The 21,637-nt window shown below is 36.7% G+C and overlaps 1 protein-coding gene across 1 annotated transcript in view; it reads right to left on the bottom strand.

Moving 5' to 3' along the window:
- ANO3 (anoctamin 3) overlaps window positions 1-21,637 on the bottom strand; it is a 394,322-nt gene that overhangs the window by 8,120 nt on the left and 364,565 nt on the right. The window contains exons 22-27 of the mRNA XM_026512215.4: window positions 16,700-16,797; window positions 13,984-14,117; window positions 12,936-13,088; window positions 9,605-9,752; window positions 4,839-4,919; window positions 4,561-4,666 (exon numbers count right to left, since the gene is read on the bottom strand). Coding sequence (XP_026368000.2) covers window positions 4,561-4,666; window positions 4,839-4,919; window positions 9,605-9,752; window positions 12,936-13,088; window positions 13,984-14,117; window positions 16,700-16,797 — 720 coding nt within the window. The remainder of the gene's footprint in view (window positions 1-4,560; window positions 4,667-4,838; window positions 4,920-9,604; window positions 9,753-12,935; window positions 13,089-13,983; window positions 14,118-16,699; window positions 16,798-21,637) is intronic.

The following is a 21,637-nucleotide window of genomic DNA, read 5'->3' as shown; positions in this document are numbered from 1 at the left end:
AAAGTGCACTTTTCAAAGATTCTGGGAGGCCAGTTATAAAACAGATCATAAACAGTGTTGTGTTTGCCTTACAGTCAAGCGTCAGAACTCAGGATGTATGATCTAGAATATTAACATTTTCAGAAATGATATTGGGACTACTTACATTGTTGCTTTCAATCACGTAAGTATTAGGAGACAACAGAATTTCTTCCTCTTTCTGGTGCCATATGTTGATATCACTTTATAACCATCGAATGAATCTTAAGTTCACATCTGTAAAATCCTTATATATTATGCAACCCTATTATGCCATGCATTGTTTTTTTTTTTTTTGGATTTTATTTATTTATTTGACAGAGAGAGAGAGAAGTGAGAGGGAACACAAGCAGGGGGAGTGGGAGAGGAAGAAGCAGGCTCCCAGCAGAGGAGCCCAATGCAGGGCTTGATCCCATAACGCTGGGATCACGCCCTGAGCCGAAGACAGATGCTTAACGACTGAGCCACCCAGGTGCCCCGACATGCATTGCTATGCACGGATGAGAGATCACATCCAGGGAAAATTCATATCTGATAGATTGTAATCACAGGGTACAAGTCGCACAGAATACAGTCTCTCTGGGATACTGGCATTGGCCTCAATGTCCAGCACATGCATTTTATAGAATTTCTATTCTAGTAAGTTGAAATACTGTAAAATATTTTGTCTCTATTACATAATTCTTTTATGATAAAGATGTACTAATTTTTAAAAACGGACTGACAAAAGTATTGTAAATAAAAAAGACAGGATAAAACCCAAAAAGTAATAAGACTGTGGTAGAAAGTTCAGAGGTTGAATGAGACTACCTGTGTTTGAACCATGCCCTGACACTCATTAGTTGTGTAATCCTATGGAAATCACCTATGTTCTCTGTGTCTCATCTCTAAAATGGTGACAGTAATAATATCTCTTAAAGGTCGTTATGAAGATTAAATGAGCAAATACATGTGAAGGGCTGAGAGAAGGGCTTGATGCATTATAAGCACCTCGTAAATATCATCTCCTATTATAATAAATGCATCCTTTCTCTTTTCCCGTGGAGGAGAGTAGACCTTCCAATTGGTCAGAAAAGAAAAGAAAAGCTGATACTGATAGAATTAGGATGATAAGTGGAAAAAACCCATTTACCTACAGTACTTCGTGACAATGGTCTCTCTATGTGGAAAGGAAGAATTCAAGGCACTTTTAACTGGGTTTACTGTGAGTGTCTCAGTAACCTGCACTGCGCAGGAGATCACGGTAAAGCATATTTCCCATAGAAAAGTAGTTCAGGAGTCTCTTTCCTGATCAAATATTTGGTATTCACAGAAATATCCAGCAATGGGTCTCAAAAGGTATAGAAATAAAAATCAAAACCATTTGTTATAATTTAAATTAGTGAAGAATAAGCACTGAGTCCTAAACAATGGCAATAAATGACCCTGTAAACTGATTTCCCTAGAGAGACTGATATGCAAAGATGATTCAGTATTTTTAAAAAACTATATTTTTAAAAAGCTAAAGTTTATCATTTATCAAGGCAAGTATATAACTAGGCATAGATGCCAATTTTCTTAAACTGACAGAATTTATCTTAAACAAAAAACCTACAGCAAGAATCATACTTAGAAAAACAAAATTGGAAGTATTTGTATTAAATTTGGAAACAAGACACAACTGCTCACACCACTGCTATTCAACACAGTGCTATTCACTGAAATTTCCAACAATACAGTGGGGCAAGCAAGAAAAAGGAGGCATAGACCTCGCAAGTGCAGAGACACTGGCAACTTGAACTATCCTTTGAAAAGACAATCTAACAGATTTAACAGACAGAAGAGTAGAACAAGTGAAAGACTTAAACAAGGAGCTACACATATTTTAGAAGGACCATTAGAAATTTCAGCAAAAATCAATCAACTCATCATGGAGGCTAAGATAGTATTTATAACAGCAATAAAAATATCTGCAAATTTTTCGGAAATAAGAAGGAATGAACAAGCAAGAGAATATTTTAAAACCCAATTAAAGGATATAAGAACAATTTGAATAAATGTCATGTTTATTAATGAATCAGCACAGATTATGTAAATAAGTCAACATGTGCTTTCTATAAATGTAATTCTAACCATAACCCTTGTAGGATATTTGGGGGAGTCTGAAAAATGGCTTCTGCAATGTATATGCATGATTAATAACTCTAAATAGCTGAGGCAATTTTTAAAAATAAGAGCAGGCTTGGCAAGGGTGGGAAGTGGCGGGCTTTATCAGATAAACCATGGCATTTAAACGGTGTGACAGTGAACAGGAATAGACAAATGGAGTAATGAAATCAGAACACTGAGGCCAGGCGTACGCCTACTCTAGGGACTTGGAATATTACAGAGGTGGATTTACAAATCAGTGGATAAATAACATATTAGTAAACAGCAGTACAAAAAACTATGTCACTATATAGAGAATAAGACAAATAAGTTTTCCCTCAGATGCTATGAAAAGTCCTGACATCTTTAGGATGTGTGATAGGTAAGACTATAAAATTAATAGTAAAAAATACAGTAGAATATCCTTTTGATCTGGACATAAGAAAATTTCCTGAAGAAGTTAGACCAAAAAAGCCAAAACCTTAATAGGAAAACAATGATGGGCTTGATGACATCAAAATTAGACACTATTTGTTAATAGATAAAATTAATAGGTTATGGACAAGAAAAGGATATCTGGAGTGTTTATAACTGGTAAAGACTGGTTTATAACTGATAAACATGTAAGAAAATATTGAAATTTGGTAACAAATAAACTGGAAACTCAGCCAAAAATAGATCAAATTTATAAATTGACAAAAAAGGAAACCAAAATGGCTTTCTAGTAAAAAAAAAAAAAGTGATAGTCAATGTCATGAGTAAACAGATTTAAAAAAATTAAAACAAAATATTACCTTACTCTTATCCAACTGCAAAATATTAGAAATTCAGACAATAGGAAAATCTGGCAAAAATCTAAGGGAATTTGGAGAGGGAACTGTCAGTATTATGTGAAATCTAGTATGCATATAAATAATTCCACGCTTGCGTATAATACTCCTGAAAAACCCTTAAATAATGTTCAGAAGGCAACATGTCCAAAATTTCTAATAAGAGATTTATAGAGGTAGAGAGAATTATTGTAGGCCTAAGTACACACCCATGGGGACTATGGCATTTAAATTCAATGAACTATCATACTCAGTAGACAGAAGAAATTATCTAAATGTGGATAGACTTCTCTCTAGATCTAAAAAAGTAAAATAGGTAAGAGATAAAAATGAGTTATTACATAATACCACTGAAGTAATTTTGAAAAAAGAACATTTAAAACAATATATATATATATATATATATATATATATATATATATATATATATGTATATTCAAATAAACATGTGGAAAAACTTCTGAAGAAAAGAGAGTGGGTGCTTTTGGAGTAGGTGGGTAATGGAATTAGTAATGAGGAATGAAGAAGAAAAGATAAAGAGGGAATCGTATGTGTCTACAATGACAGGTTGCTGCGAGTCCAGACATTTGACTAAGTCTGTTCACTTGAGTTCCAAAAGAAGATGAAGAAGAAAAAAATGTACATTAAAAACACAATAAAAAAAGACTTCTCAGAATCACTGGATTGGAAATACGCCTTAACCTCTTATGCTACCTGTAATAAAGTAAAAAGTCACACTTCATCAGGAGACATTTTTATAGGCTCATGGAGTCATTAGGTAATAGAATTTCATCCTGGAGTAAACCTTAGAGGTAAGCATTTCATTTTACGGATGAGGGATGTTTCACTACAAAATTTGAGATATTTTTTGGAGCTCGGTGGAGAGATATATCTGCCTTTGAGAAGACTTTTCCCGAAAGTTTTCAATATGGCTACTTTTTTTCTCTTTCTAAAAAACAGATGCATTCCAGGTTTTTCCACAGAACTTGGTGGTACCTTAGAGAATACTCAATACATCCCCGCACTAAATTCCTCATTGTATCAAGCTTCTTATATGTTAAGGAAGGCAATAATACTTTAGCTGCTTCAAAATTTCTTCACAGGACTACAGTCTAATGTCAATGGCTCTGATAATCGAAATCTATGCACGTTCTATGGACGTGTTCTCAGGCATTGTTTATTCAATTATGTGCTGTCCCTTAGACAAATACACATGTGGTCAACTGTAATTAAGTTGATTAGCAAATAAGTTTCTCCACCCTGATGAACAAGTATAGATTCTCTCCTCCAATGATGAAAACCATCCTTTCTTTCAATGTGCTTACTACAAGGCTCAAGGTTAAGTTTTCGATTCAACTATTAATAGCCTCTATTATCCAGTTTTCTGGTATAAATTCCCACTGACATTATTCAGCTCTTGCTTTTTTGTATATTGTACAGCAGCTTCACCGTATCTAAACCTTTTACTGTGATATACAAAAGTCTTTTTTTGGAAGTCAGTGAGGAGCTACTGTATCGAAGAGTCAACTGATGTATCAGTCGGAGAAGCGTTTACCAATAGTGAGTTTATCAGCCTGTGACTAACCTCGAACACGATAATGAAGGCCAGTCGAGCAGCAAGGATATGCCAGTATTGTAAGGTGAATTCATAGGGTTTGGAACTCCAAGGGGGACCTCTGTAGTCTCGGTACCTAAAATCCACAAGACAAAGAAGTTGAGGAATAGAGACCAAAGTGCAGAGGCTCCAAATGTTTTCAATTTGCCAAAACCCCAAAATGACAGTTGAAATGGGCTCATCGGCGTGTAGAGAGAGGAGATGGGAGATGAAAGCAGGAAGCAAAGATAGCTATAATTTATAAGTACCTGCAATAACCAGATTTTCCCATACCAAGCTCGCTCAGGTCAAAGAAGGATAGGCTATTGTTGACATATCCCTTTAAACAACTGGGAGAAAAGAAAAGCATCGTGTGATTCAGAGAGACATAAATTCCAAGTCCAATTCCTTCATTACACATGACAGGATTCAATAAGTGCTATGATTCCTTCCATTTTAATTACAAATTCCTAGCAACTCAGCTCTCTGATTCTATCTCTTAACTTCCATTAATCTGTAATTTTACCCCAATGAGACAGAATCTTGTCCACTGTTTCCTTGCTTTCATTTGGCTTACGTTTATTAAGTGTTTACTATGCACTTGGCATTGTGTAAATTACTTCCCATGCATTAAAACTCTATAAATGTATGTTTTATAAATATAGACGCATATCACACTATCTGGCTAACTGTAATTAAGCAGCCAATTGATCAACACGTGTCTTTGTGATTTATTAACTTCTTCAATATATATTTATTGAGGACCTATAATTCGTTAGAAAACTTCCTAGACAATTGGCATTTGACGATGAACAAAACAGGTTAAAATCCCTGTCCTGGTGGTGAGGTATTAAATTGTGGTCAGAGTTAACTTTTACAATAACCTTAGAGCTTTAGAACATATATATTATCATCTCCATCAAAGAGATTAAAGAACTAAGTTTTACAGAGACTAAATAACTTTCTCCTAAGCCTATAATTCTCAGAATTTCTGATCTCAGCTAACCTTTACATTTTTAAAAATTATTGAGAATCTCAAGGAGCTTTTTACAGAGAGGTATAGGCATTGGTATTTAACACATTAGAAATTAAAACAGAAATTTAGAAAATATTTACCTATTAATTCATTTAAGATACTTTATCAAATCTATTACATGTTGATATAAATAGCACATTTTTAAAGAAAAATAGCTGTCTGTTCCAAAAGATGAAGTGAGAGGAATGACATTGTCTTACATGTTTGCAAATCCTTTGATGTCTGCCGTAATAAAAGACAGTTAGATTCTCACATCTGTTTCTGTGTTAAATCTGGTTGCAATATGTTGTTTTGGTTGAAGAATAAGTAGAGAATCTGATAATTACATAATTAAGTACTTGAAACAAAGGATATTTTAATAGCATTTCAAGTAATCATTGATATTTTTCATTGACATTACACCAAAGGTCTACCTGTGGTCTTTTTTTTAAAAATTTTATTTATTTATTTGACAGAGAGAGACAGCCAGCAAAAGTGGGAACGCAAGCAGGGGGAGTGGGAGAGGAAGAAGCAGGCTCCCAGCGGAGGAGCCTGATGTGGGGCTCGATCCCAGAACGCTGGGATCACGCCCTGAGCCGAAAGCAGATGCTTAACGACTAAGCCACCCAGGCGCCCCACCTGTGGTCATTTTTTAAAGTTTAACCACAATGTGGAGTCTTAAAGTATCAATAATGGATTTTACATTAAAATCCACAGGTCCATCTTGTACTTTGAATTCATATTTTATCCATGCATGATTTTGTGACATTAAATATGGGTCACTTGGGAAATATGTGTTTCCCGAATTATGCAGATCTTCCAAATGTTGGTATATTTTTACTATAGACCATGAAAATCATAATTGCTAATATCACCACTGATTTTTATCAGGGAAAAAAATCTGTAAGTACTGGGAACCTTTCAAGCTCAGTGGTAGATAAAATTATCCAAAATTCTGATTTTCACTTCAAAACTTGACCTTTATTAAAGGCAACAAACACTGTCAATTATTTTCCCTCAAGTGACAAGCTGGTTTTGTCCATTTCTAGAAGACTGCCTCCTAAATACCCAAGTCTGAATAATCATAGTTTATCTAGCAATCACTATTTCCTGCTAAAAAAATTTTGTGTCGGGGCGCCTGGGTGGCTCAGTCCATTAAGTGTCTGCCCTCAGCTCAGGTCATGATCTCGGGGCCCTGGCATTGGGCCCCACGTCGGGCTCTCTGCTCGGCAGGGAGTCTGCTTCTCCCTCTCCCTCTGTGCACGCATGCTCGCTCTCTCACTCACTCACTCTCAAATAAATAAATAAAATCTTTAAAAAAATTTTGTGTAGTCTGCAAATCCAACAGTCATGCAAGTGTTCTCCTCTGAGACGACCATCACCACACTTTAGTGTGTAGCAGAAGAGCTTTGCCACACTTTGCATTTTGTCAAATAGAATATTGAAAAGACATTTATTCAAAGGTGGAGATTTGATAAACATAACAATTATTATTGCTTCCTCAAGGGCATTCTGAGTTTTCTTACTCGTGCTTTTTAAATGGTACTTCTACAATGGTGAGGAATACAATCAGTGCTAGCATTTTTGGTACCACTGCCTTCAGTTATGCGAAGCCACCGGCACATTTTATCCTCTATCACTTTTGTACCATCTGTACAAATGTCAATATGGCAAAACAAGCAAATAATATCTTAGTATTATTACGAAAACAACCTGAAGGAGACCTGCAGATCCCATGTTGAGAGTCACTGCCCAGGATAAACAGTTGTTAAAACCTGGATTCGAATGTCCATCTATCTCATTCTAACCCCTGAATTCTAAAGCACAGGGACCACACTTGTTTCACTCCGTTCCCTGTCCATCTCAGACCCCATGATTTATCATCCCAACTGCTCTCTTGCTAATACCCTCCTCTCCACTGCCGTTTTGTTCTTTTGCTAACTTGGTCTGAAAATTTCTGATCTGAATGAATCACTCCTAAATATACCTGGAAAAAATTAAATAACACGATGGCCCTAGAAATGTGTGCTTTCAACCTCATGTAAGCCCTCCACATCTCTTCTTGAAGTTATTCTACATCTGGTCATTGAATATGGAGGAGGCGTCAGGTGCTATCTCCCTGAAAGGCAGGACTTGAAAAGGAAACAAAGCAGATAACCAACCAATTTCATTTTCACCTGCCACTAGGTGGAGACAAAGACAGTAGCAAATAATGCTTTTAAGGAAGAGGGCTGACAAATTTGCCTACATATTATAAACTCTTAAAATCTGCTTCTAGACTGTTTTGAATTAAGACAAAAGAGACTTTTTTTGTTTTTTTCACTATTAATACTAAAACCAGTTTATTTATATAGTCTTTTATTGTTTATAAAATGCTACTTTAGACACCGTTTCTTTAGGATAGGTCCAGATTGACGATGTGCCTTTTAAAAAGGCAGAGTTAGAATTTGAACCTAGGGCATTCAATTTTTTTTAAAAGATTTTATTTATTTATTTGAAAGACAGAGACAGCGAGAGAGGGAACACAAGCAAGGGGAGTGGGAGAGGGAGAAGCAGGCTTCCCATCAAGCAGGGAGCCCGATGCGGGGCTCAATCCCTGGACCCTGGGATCATGACCTGAGCCGAAGGCAGACACTTAACGGCTGAGGCACCCAGGGCTAGGGCACTTAATTTTAAGTTAAAGTCCCTTGACAAGGTTCCAAAATATATTTTATGTCTTTATTACATCTCTTTGAAAAACTGACATATTTATGTTCAGAAAGGCATTTCAGTGTTCTGAGAAAAACATCAGTCCATCAGTAGAGCTAAGGGTTGATTTCATCTTAAACCATAGCTCAGGTTCCTGGGGCACTTGCCCTGCATCTAAACAAGACGCATGCCCAAAGCCGCTCTTGAGGCACGAGGGGAAGATGGCTTCTCCTCTCACTACTGCCACACCTAAGGCTAATCTCCAGCTGAAACTCCCATTTCTGTTTCCCAAGTCCAGTGCTCTCTTGCATTCTCTCTTAATACTTGCTTTCAAAGAAGAAAAGATGTGCAAAACCCATTTCCCCTAAAATAGTGCTTGTAAACTGGGTGATTTTGTCCCCCAGGGGCATTTTGCAATTTTAGGTTGTCACAACTTGCGGAATAGGGAGGTTGCTATTTGTATCTATTGGGTAGAGGCCAAGGATGCTGTTGAGTATCCTACAATGCATAGAATAGCCCCCACCTCCCCCCCAGAACAGAATTAATTGGTCTAAAATGTCCATAGCACAGAGGTTGAGAAATGTTGCTCTGAAGTGTGGACTCAAATTTTAGTAACAACAACAAAAAAAAAGACAAAGATCCAGGGCAGCATTTTCTGCACCTTAAAATTCCTAGTTATAAATTCCTTTTGAGAAAAGGGGCATCTGGGTGGCTCAGTCAGTTAAGTGCCTGTCTTGGGCTCAGGTCATGATCCCAGGGTTCTGGGACTGAGCCCCACGTCGGACTCCCTGCTCAGCAGGGAGTCTGCTTCTCCCTCTGACTCCTGGCTGTGCTCTCTCTCTCTCAAATAAATAAATAAAATCTTTAACAAAAAAAAAAAAAAAAAAAAAAAAAGGAAAGAAAACTCTTGTCACGTAGCTCACAATTCTTCACATTCTGTATCTCCCTGCAAACTAGCTTTATTCCCTAAAGTGATTTGATTAACCAGTGTGGGCTTCAGTTTTCCCATCTATATCGTCAGAAGACTGCATTGGATGATTTCTAACAACTCTTCCAGTTCTGAATTTAACTCCTAAATACATTATAATGGTTTTAACATTTGGATACCAGTGATGCATTTACAAGTAAAAACAGAGACAGACTCTAAAATTAGTTGCGTAAAAAAGCACCGTCGCCCTTTTTATCCCGCTTCATTTCATCCAATGAGCACACTGTAAGTACAATGATCAAAAACACTGCCCTTAATGGTCACAGAACAGATCTTCCCAATGAGTTCCCATTTCAATCACAAACATGAAACACGTCAGAAAAATGTATGAATCTCAACCTTACTTTTCACCATATTCAAAACGACTTGCACAGGGGCCGTATTTGTATTCATAGACAAAACGTGGGATGTAATCAGATGTAATAGCAATTACAAATGCATTGGTGATCACAGCCAGTATACCGATTCCTTCAAGAATGCCATACCAGATTCCTAGTAGGAGAAAGAGTAGAGATGGGGAATGAAATGCAAAAAAAATTAAAACCCTCTAATGACTCTTCTTTGGAAACAATGTTTTCCTTCTGTTGGGGCTACAGCTCTGTCCCTTATTCACTTTCTTAGTACAATATCTCACTACAGATCAGACACCCACTGACTACGCTTTCCGCAGAGGGAAGGTAGACCTCATCTAGAGAGATTTGAAAATTAAAATATCGGGAATTTATTCAAGTACATTTTAAAGTAAAAATACAAACATGTAGAAGTCTGGTGTCAAGACCTGGAAATCACTAGTTGACTTCCAATCCGGCATACAGATGTACAAAAAAGGTTTTGAAATTGTATACGGCATCCACATACTATTGGTTACAGTCAAAACTGATGCTTCAAATAAGATTAAACTTAGCTTTAAACACATTGATATGAAAAAAAAAAAGTCCTGGAAAGAAACACTCAAAAGTACTAAAGACTGGATAGCATGGCAACTTTCTCTCTGCCAACCCCTTTCTTTGTTTTTCAAAATCTTTATAATTTTTCATTATATTGAGTCATAATAAAAAAATAAAAAAGACATAAGACATAAAAAGTCATGAAACAGGAAGTCAGAATTCATAAAAATATTCAAATACATCAAAATTTAACATTTATTTTTACAAAAGTAACAGTATTCGGTGAAAAGAAAACAATCACCAGGGAGAAAATATTAGCTTCACAAAAACTAGAAAAAGGTTATTATACAAAATGCACAAAATGTCCTAAATTTTAATAAGGCAAGAGAAAAATGGGCAAAGAATACAAACAAGTAATTTGGTATGGAATTGTAAATGATCAATAAATCTATTAAAAATTTTTCAATTACTAGTATTTGGAGAAACAGCCTTCAAAAAATAGGTTTTTTTAAAAATCTACCAGATTGTAGAAGATTTTAAAGACTTAGGCCATCCCCTGCTACTTAGGGATTATACAAACAGTGAACAAAACAAACATGGTTGTTTGAAGTATGACTTATTTTAATATTTGTGGTGATTAATCTGATATCTTTTAAAATTAAAACATGAATACATTTTAATCTAGCAGGCCTTATTTTGGGGATCTGTACTACAGATACACTGTACACACACATCTATGGATATGTGATACACGATATATATAATATCTATGTCTGTGTCTATATGTATCCTATATTTGTCTATACCTATATTTATGTATGCTTACTCCTGCTTAACAAAGGGAAAACTAAGTAAATTACTATAAAATTTATAGTACAACCATATTATGAGTATTATTAAACTATTAAAATGAATTATGCCAGTATGTTTTCAGCTGGAGGATATTCATGAAGAAAAAAATTGCAAAATCCAAAAACAAGCATTTTTTTTTGGATATTTGTATAAGCAAGAAAAACACTGACAAAGTATAATGCCTAATTGATATCACCGATTCCCTGAGGTTGAAGGGAAAGGCAAAGAGTGGAGAATGAATATTAATTCTTTTTATAACTTTGTGTGGTCTGGCTTGAGCAAGATAACGTAGCAAAGTTTAAAAAAATAATATTTTTTGCATTGGAAAGTGCAATAAACACTAACTAAAGCTGGAAAGGGAGTTTGATTTTTTTTTTCCTCTTTGATTTATTCTCTAGATTTCTTTAATGTGTTTATATTATTTTAATAATGAAATAATAAATATATCTAAATTAAATAACAGTAATAATTGTTTTAAAAATGGGAACTCAAGTTGAATAGCATTAAATCTCTACAGATTAGTATATTTTAATGAAATTTGTTAGCTGTGGAATATACATATGAGTAAAATTAACTAAAAAGGTAACATTACAATATTAGCCAGAAAATTCTCAAAAAGGAAAAGGAAAAGTATGAATTTGCTTTTTCACATACTCAGAATTTCTGTTACGGAGCTAGTTTATTAGAACAGTATGCCAAAAATAAGTAGTCAGATGAATGGAGATTCTGGAATTATATCTAAGTTGATATAGAATTTCATATAATAGAGATAATTCAAAGAAGTTAAGAAAGATAGAATATTTAATAAATGGTTTTGGGAAAATTGTCTACCTTTTGGGAAAAAAACCAAGCTGGATCTCAATTTCAACCCCTTTGTTAACAACAAATTCCAGTTAGATCAACAATTTAAATAAAATCATAAAATGCCAACAGGTAACCAAATAACAGCCATATATCTAAAATATAAAACAACAACTAAAACACGGTGAAAAATCGGGAGTTCTAAAGGACCTTTCTAAGAATGCCATAAATAATAACTCTCTGTAAGAGAGTTATTAAATAAATCTCTCCATAAGAGAGATATATCAATGTGATTATATACACATTTTAAAACTTTATTCATGATGGAGTAAAAGGTTAAAAACCAGCATTCGAAAATGTCTGCAACACATATATCAAAGGTTAATATTCTGAACATAGAGATAAAGACGTACCGAATCGGATACAATAGCCTAAGGTCATAAACAGTAAAGAAGAAATACAAATATATTTAATCTCATAATTATAAAAATGCAAGGAAACATAACAAGATATCATTTTTTCCGTCCTCAGATTGTTGAGGACCGAACACCAATAAAAAAAAAAAAATAACCCTTATTACACCTGTTAGGAGTATAAATTGGCATGATATTTCTGGAGAACATAATGAGAAATTATTCATCAAAATTTTAAATATAAAAAAAATTAAATGGACATGCTCTTTGCAAAGGAGGTCCACTCTAGGAGTTTACCTTGAGGAAAAAATCAGACAAAGTATGTACGAAGATGTATGTTTACCTCAGTGTTGCTCATAATAGAAAAAACTGAAGCAATCTAAGCATCTCTAGTTAAAGGGATGATTTTTAGAAATGTTATATAACATGCCATAGAAATTTGTGCAGTCACTATGAAGAATGAAGCAGAGCTATACTTATTAGCATGGAAAAACGTATATGAGATCATTTTTAGTGATAAACAAGTTCATGAAATAGCATTTCTAGTATAAACATACTCTCAACTAAGTTAGTGTTCATTTCATGATTTTATTAATCAAACCTCCTCAGATCTTTGTTATAGTTGGAAGGGAGCCCCAACAATGGAAACCCACATGGTGCTTAGATCAAGGCTCTTCTTGGCCTCAGCAATGCAAAAAAACCATTTAATTCCTGAATCTTACCTATGTCAGTCGCTCGAGCCGGCAGAGGCCTCCGCCACTGGGTGACAAATTTGTATGCGTCCAGCCTGATCTCAATGATATTGTTTAACAAAGCCAAAAGAGGGGCCAGAGGAAAAGCCGCAACAAAGATGGTCGTAAAACCAAACTGTAAAACTGTAAAGGGACAGCACTGCAAAATTAGTAATATAAACAATACAGTTTCTTGAGTGCTTTCTTTGGGCCCTAGGAGGTGCTTCACATAAATTGCCTTTAATCCTTTCAATATCCCTACAAGGTAAATATGCTCATCATATTTGGCCGTTGAGATAACTATAGCTCATATGTGTCAAGTAAGCTTGCTAAAGGGTGGACAGCAAAAAATGTTAAGACCTGCATTTAAACTCTGATCTCAATGGATTGAAAGTGTATTTGCTTTCCATCACTATACCATGCAGCATGAAGGAAGAGCGAGTAAGAAGTCAAAGAGGAGGCCTTGAAGAAAAATGCTGAGCTCTTTAGAGCTTTAGGACCCAAGATACCTAATCTTTTCCTTTCTTTTTATAGACAAGAAGACTAAAGGCCAGAGAAAAAGCAAATGTGAAGACAACACACAAAGATTTTAACAGTTGGAGTGAGAATCTTCCTTTTCTTAATATAAATAAGAGGGCTTCTCAATGAAGCTAAAATCACTCCAGGTCCATGCAAAGATTTATTGCAAGAAATAATCATCGCTTTATTTGGGCAGGATGGTATATTTTTAACAAAGGAATGGGCGCTGATTTATTTTATTCCTTTTAAAATATCTGCACTAAAGCTAGGTGTTCTACTTATGAGAAAACCCTTCCTTCTGGTCAAATGTTATGGCTAACAAAGGACAGAATTTGTGAACCTTCCAAGGACACTGTTTTAATATCTTCTCTAGTTATGTTGAGATAAAGGTAGAAAGGTATTTTAGGATGCTTGGGGTTGGAAAGGAGAGAGATGGTTTTCTCTCTTGAACCAGAGCCTGTGTAAAGAAAAAAAAAATATCAAGAAGGCCAAATAGCCGTATAGAAGTTTCTCTCCTTACCCATTTCTAAATACTCATCCATCAGTCCATGAATATTCATGGGCTGCAGGTTCCAATCATTTTCCCACTGAGGTATGGATGCATCTTGTATTCCCCGCTTGATTTTATGTCGTGACCACCAGTTCTGGATCAACCTACATCACACAGCAGACAAGGGGCTTTTGAGCTCTTACAAGCATATGGCGAACAATTTATAGTGTGTTAAGAGAAGAGAAATACCACTACCCTGGGTGTACACTAAGCATTTCTGGGAATTGAAGATATTTGCATGGTCTCAACTTCCAAGTTTAGGAGGTGGGAATTGGCCTCAGCCTTCCTAGACCTTGCCCACATCTACATATGTATCTGGGAATTCATCCCCCCCCACACTTAAGTGCTTCCAGTACTTATTAGACAACCACCCATTTGTATGATTCCTTCCCCCCACCCCATCAACCTCTACACATACTTAAACTTCTATGGTGCCTGTTGTGATTGGATCTGAGCCCTTCATTGCTCATAACCCAAAATCTTCTGGGCTGTGCTCTCTGAACACGGGTAAAAGCATGTTCCATATTGAATAGCTGAGCCCTAGGTAAGGTTTCAAGAGATAACAGGTTCTAGTTCCCACCCTACAATGCACGAGCCATGTGACTTTTAGTAAGTCTACTTACCTCTGTGAGTTTATGAACATGAAGGGTTTGAGTATTAACAATTACATTCAGCACTATGGTGAACAATAATTTACAGGCAATGGATCTGTACCTGAGTCCATTTAAAAGACGTGGAAAGGAATTACCAACACTATTTCCCTAGCTTAGGGGCAGTCTTGAAATTATGGGACTCAGAAATATCCCGTAGTGGGGACTTCTGGGCAATTAATTTTCTGAAGAGTTAGATGAACATTACCTCTAGAATGAAGTGAATCTCACAGCGTATCCCATCTCTCAGTAGTAATTAATCATGGACCTAGAACTCAGTGGGTGTTGGAAGAACCAGCATAGAGGTAGGTAGTTCTTCAGTGTACGTCCCATGGAGGTTGCCTCTGGGACCTCAAGAAGATGGAAAAGGGGCTGGGTGTTGAGATTGAGGTAGGCCTGCTTGGTTTAATTTTATTTCCTTCAGTCTGCTTAAGATTTTACTTTAAAAAAGAGAACTAAGTTATAAAAGTTTCAAAATTATTGCTTGGTCCACTCCTGCTAGATTTGGAAAAACACCAACAGGATGTCCCTTACCATGGTACACAATCCAGGCTGACCACTTGGGCAAGGTCATGGTGAAAATGTGCCATCCCAAGTGTATGCTATGTACAGAAGCACACGGACGATGACAACAGTAAGAATCATTCTTAACGCTATAATGACGACTATATCTTGACGGTGCTTATGAAGCTATTTCATTCACAGCACGTCAGATCCTGTGGCAGGCACTTGCTACCGTATCTCCTCAGCTATTTTCAAATGATGTTCCCAAACCCTGTGTCTCAAACAGATGGGCCAGGGATAGGATGGGATACAAACAATGGACCAGGCTCCCCAAACCTTCATCCCTATGCTCTCTTCATTTACAAGAGATTTATTTTTTCTGTTTTGAATATTGAAGATCTGTATAAAAATCTCTTCACAAAAAGGTTCTGTCATTTATTGATGAGGTTTAAAGACCACTGGGCATCTCTTGTAATCTCCTCCCTTATTTTATAAATAAAAAAAAAATCTCACAGATAGGTCAAGTAAATTAGAAGCGTCTTTAAATTAGAAGCAAGGGGCAGAGAAGGAATTTGAAGCAGGTCTCAGTTATGTCATAGTCCATGTGCTAAGACTGCCTGTAACTTAACACAATAGTTTATGGCAGATTTCAGGGTGGGTATCACTTCTCCAGCCCTAAAGTCTCTACTCTGCAATGTCCTGACACCATTTGTAGGCCAACAAGGAGAAAGAATCACGGTATAATCAGATGACTAAGCCTAAGCTATTTATATCATCAATTAACTAGTTCTTCCACAGTCAAGAAATTCCTCAAAATAGTCACGCTTTTAACCTTGGTTAGGCCTCAAAGCTTCCATAACACATTGTTTTACATAAACTGTATTTCAGTGTATTTGGAAGAGTAATCTATGTTATTAGATATAGAAGTAGGCATTCAACAGCCTTTATGTCAGCATTCCACAGACGTTAAACCCTGTCGAAAGGGACAAAATAGAATGCTATTGTTTTGTGAAATCAATCCTGTTCTAATAACTTTTTCATGTAATAAAGTGTATAAGACCTCCCTACCCAGAATTTTATTTTTGTTTTATTCTTTTTTAAGAGGGGGAGCAAAAATGGAGGCTGATTTTGTTAAACAACAACAACCTTGGTCTTTTGGTGGCCAGAAGAACCCAGAAAGTTCTTCTTCTCCTCAAGAACCTGTATTGTCAACAGTGCTTTAAGAATAGCAACAAGCATCTTAACGTGTTAAACAGAGTACTGGATGCTTGACATCCACTATTTCCTTTATTCTTCACGAATGTTTTCTTGAGGTGCATATAGCCATTGATCCCCTCTTAAGAGATGTGAAAACTGAGGCTCGGCAAGGTTAACTCACTCACACACGGTCACACATTGAGTGAACAGCAGAGCAGGAACTGAACTCATACCTGTCTGTCTAATAGGCTCCCATTCTTAAGAACTAGTCCCACTACCTCTATCTTTCTTTTTTGTAACTATGTATAAGGCAAGTTTAAAAATAAAGTGCTCACGGGTATCCCAGTTCCATGAAGTTGTTCCATATTTGCTTCAAAAACATGATAACGCCCATCTGGAGGCAGAGGTCTATCAAACAGCCACTGGGATGACACTGAAACAGAGCAACAACAATGGTCTTGCTCTTGTCAGTTGGTTGCACGTCCCCACCTTCAAACCGTACAGCGAATTCTAAAGCCAGGCCACCCACTCTCAGTGCATGAAGAAAATAAAAACAAGGAAGGAATAGCATGTATAAGGGCATCTGATAGGGAAGTTTTCAGTAATTAGAGTGGAATATTGATCAAAATTAAAACATCAATAATAACAAATCTTTTTTATTATTTAAATTCAATTAGCCAACATATAGTACATCCTTAGTTTCAGATGTAGTGTTCAATAATTCATCAGTTGTGTATAACACCCAGGGCCCATCACATCACGTGCCCTCCTTAAAGCCCATCACCCAGTTACCCCATCCCCCCACCCACCTCTCCTCTAGCAACCCTGTTTGTTTCCTAGAGTTAAGAGTCTTTCATGGTTTGTCTCCCTATTGGAAGAACAACCATTCAGTTTTCCCTCCCTTCCCCTATGAAACCTCTGTGCTGTTTCTTATATTCCACAAATAACAAATCTATCTTTTAATGAGCACTTACTACCTGCCAACCTCTGTATTAGGCATGATCCCATTTAATGAGTGCTCCGGAATACTGTGTATCTATTAACAATCAGGAAATAGAAAAATGTTTAAGTGTTTATAATATGTTCTTTCAAAATAACCTTTTTGATGTAGAATAATTTTAAATGTGTAGAAAATTTGCAAGGAAAGTACAGAGAATGCCCATACGCACTTCAGCCAGTTCCCTCCATTGCCTCTTATATTATCAAGGTATGTTTGTCAAAGCTGAGAAACCAACATGATCTGGTGTTTTCATGTGCTGAGACTGGATTTATGTGTTTTGAGGATGGAGGAAGATCACAGACGTAAATTTCACCACATCCCCCCAGATGTTACATGATAGCCACAGACACCATTAGTGACATTAATCTTCATCAGTTTGTTGGTACAAAGTTTGCCAGGTATTTCTACTCTAAAGTTACTCATTTTTCCCTTTCCCTATTCTTTTCTGAAGTGAATTAAATCTAGCCCATCCTCAAGATAGGAGGCAGGTGTTAAGGTCTATATCCTGGAGAGGGAATATCTACTACATAAACTAGAATGTATTTTTTTTTATTATTATTTATTTGACAGAGAGAGAGAGACAGCCAGCGAGAGAGGGAACACAAGCAGGGGGAGTGGGAGAGGAAGAAGCAGGCTCATAGCGGAGGAGCCCGATGTGGGACTCGATCCCATAACGCCGGGATCACGCCCTGAGCCGAAGGCAGACGCTTAACCGCTGTGCCACCCAGGCGCCCCTAGAATGTATTTTTAAGTGATAAAAACATGCCACAGAATGCCTTGTCAGTATGATCCCAATTTTGCCTTCTTGTGCTCCTCTGCTTTTTCAGATGTCCAATAACTGTTAGCATTAGAAACCCCCACAAACAAAAATGTGATTACAAGGAAAATTGCAATCGACATGTTTTGATTGAAAACTTTGTACTGTAGAAGATACTTGTGTAGGAAAGCGTGGGTCTGTTTCTTTAGAAATGGGTTCACGTCCTGCTCATAAGAACAATAGTCACTATAGCTTTGATCCACAGTTTCTATTTCTATCAAATTGGTACCAGTGGGACTTCAAAGGGAACAGATAATTAGGACACGAAGAGCCTGGTTTTCCGGTTCCAGCCCAGTAATTTAAAACTCCCTAAACTGAGTCAGAGAGAGAGAGAGAGAGAGAGAGCGCTTGCCACAATTTTCATTGTGTAGAGAAGTCTCGGTTCTCCCATTTAAGCATGTCTCTTCCTTCTAGGGTGAATTTAGGACCCCTGAGCTCTGCCACATACATATGATAAATGGGTTCGAAGAATGTCTGAGACAGAATAATTACTAAACTACAGAGGCAGGCGTAGGCATAGATCACAGCTGCAAGATGAAATCTTCATTTTTATGGAGACCGAAAGACGTAAATTAACACGTACAAGGTCATATGATGTTGACTGTTGGTATGGAATTGAATGCCTTGGTCTCCTGCACTCCAATCCTTTGCTCTTGTACATAACGCCAAACATGATTTCTATTTACCCAATGTATTTGTTGCCTTGAAAGGCTGGCTTACCAAGGCATATTATTATGTGGAGAGGGAAAAAAAGAAGACCATTGGCTCATTCTCCACAATCGCAGGCCAAAGCGGGAAGGCTGAATGACAGGCAATTTATAATTTTGTTGAAATTGAGCCTTCATGACTTGGTGATTTATAGGGCAGAGAAAGGGATCCAACAGTTTTTGTGGGTCTGCCTTCCTCAAATAATGGTTCCTTTGATCAAAATCCAGTCCTTCAATACTCTAAAATTCATTTGGTAAAAGAGCCTATACTTAGAATGAGTAAAAGGGCATTGATGAGTATGTAGGACAACCAGGCTTTCATTCCCATTGCACCCCTCCAAAATCATATGACTGTGGACAACCCATAGCTGAGTGTCTTCACATATTTTTCTCATTTGCTCCTCCTGAGAACCTCATAAGATGCATGTTGGTCTCTTCATTTGTAGATGATGAAGCCCAGTGGCACATAGGACTATCAGATTCTGATACTCATGTTCCTTTCACAGGAGGTATGTTTACTCTAAATCCAATTTACATGTGCTAGTCAGCAACCATTCAGCAATCTCTTATCAAAGTCAATTTCCTTTACGTTCTTGGTTTTGCCTATATGCTATCCCCATGGTGACTGGAAAGCACAATGTTCAAAGTGCAGGCTCTGATGCTAGGTTGGCCGAATCTAATTGATGACTTCATCAATTTATAAGTTTGTTTCTATACTTGTAGGCAAATTATATAACTTGCCTAAATTTCTGTTTCCTCATCTGCAAGGTGAGTGTAATAATAGAATTTTTACATTAATACATGTAGAACAGTTAGCAACAATTGCTGGAAGGTGATGGCATATAGTAAGCACTCATTAAATATTAATCATTATTAACATTTTTATATAGATTTACTTAAAATATTTATGTGAGGTATTATACAGTATAGTATGAGGAAAGGTCAGGATAGCCAGTTCATAAATGTTTTAAATAAAATTGCAGTACTTTTTGCTTTCTTTATAATGGTTACCATTATTTGTGTCAGGGATTTTATTTTATTTTTTATTTTTTAAAATATTTTATTTATTTATTTGACAGAGACAGAGAGAGGCAGAGAGTATAAAGGGGGTGAGGGGGGAATGGCAGAGGGAGAAGGAGAAGCAGAAGCAGGATCCCCGCTAAGCAGGGAACCTGATGGGGGGGCTTGATCCCAGGACCCTGATATCATGACCTGAGTCGAAGGCAGATGCTTAACCAGCTGAGCCACCCAGGCGCCCCTGTGCCAGGGATTTTACATGCATGATCCAATTTTATCCACGTCTCACCAATCCTACCAAGATAGCTATTCCTATCACAATCTACAAAAGACTTAGAGATATTAAGATCAGGCATTAGGGTGGGGCAGAATTAAAATGTAGACCGTCAAACTCCAAAGACACAATACTTATTACATAACATGGTTAAGTTCTTCTCTCGGGATTATTAGCATCATCAAGAAAGGAAAGGGACTTCTTCATTTGTATTACCCCAGAGAGGCCTGGAATGGAGTATGCGTCAATAAATGCTTGTTGTATGACTGAATTCTGAGATGAAATGCTGTTGTATGTTCCATTATGTGTATTTATGTATACACTTCTAGAATTTCTAGGGTCTATCGCAAACCCACATTTTTCATTTCACCGATGGGTTTTTTCCAAAATAAACAATCTTTTGTTAGAAAATATGGCCATTATGTATTCCATATATATTGTGGAAAATATCTAGGATGGCTATGAAACATTTTTCCTGATACCAGTATTAGAACTATTCCCCTGGGGCTCCCAAAGAAGAAACATGACTTCCAATAATTTTACCCTTAAGAGTAAAAATATCCAATTAAACAAAATTATTGGTGACAGCAGTTTCTAAAATGGCATCAATATGCAAATCTACCTGCCTGTTCCCCACAGTTGAACACTCCTGATAAAAAGTAAGCTTTGGGTGCCAAACTGAGTAGATGAAAGCCTTTTAGCAGATATAGTCATACTTCTGGGCTATGAGTGAAAACTCCAAGTTTGATTTGGGGACTTCCTCGAGGCCTGAAATTATGGAAGGCCTTCCACCTGTTTTTGCCTAAGGGGAAAATACCCGGGTGGCTGTGGAGACAGATCATTGACAACTATCAGCTACAATTTATAGAGTGCCTTCCAAAGTCTAGGGGTTGTGTTGTGTTATGCAAATTATCTCTTATCTGTAAACAATTTTGCAACCTAGGTATAACTACTGCTAGTTTACAGATGAGGAGACAGATATTCAGAGGGATTAACTTAAGGGCAACGAATTAATAGGTAGCAAGGTTAACAGGTGAGCTCAGGTTTCTATGATGTAGAGCATGTTATTCTTAGGAAGTTTTAGGTTTTCTCCATGTATTCCAATCAACTAGAAGGCTGTAGGGAGACGATATCAATGAGGACTCCATTAAGTTTGGGGGAACTTTTTAGATAGAGACTGGAAATACCTGTTTTCTCAGGGAAACTTTTCTTAGACTCTCTCTAAATTATGACCTCCTACTAATATTACCACATATTATATTGGATTTTACATTAGAATAATTAAAACAATTTTGAACTACAGAAGCAATAAACAACTGACCATTGAGACTGAACAGAGTCTAGAAATAGACATGTTTTTCAAGATGCAGAATATGATAAATCTTGAAATCTAATTTTGCTGAGTGATAAAAAATGTATTATTAATGAAATATGTGACTGCCAACTTGGGGGGGGGCA

This window comes from Ursus arctos, unplaced genomic scaffold, assembly GCF_023065955.2.
Source record: "Ursus arctos isolate Adak ecotype North America unplaced genomic scaffold, UrsArc2.0 scaffold_23, whole genome shotgun sequence".
Classification (NCBI taxonomy): Eukaryota; Metazoa; Chordata; class Mammalia; order Carnivora; family Ursidae; genus Ursus; species Ursus arctos.
The sequence above is the reverse complement of the archived record's forward strand: the minus strand, read 5'-3'. Positions and strand labels throughout refer to the sequence as shown.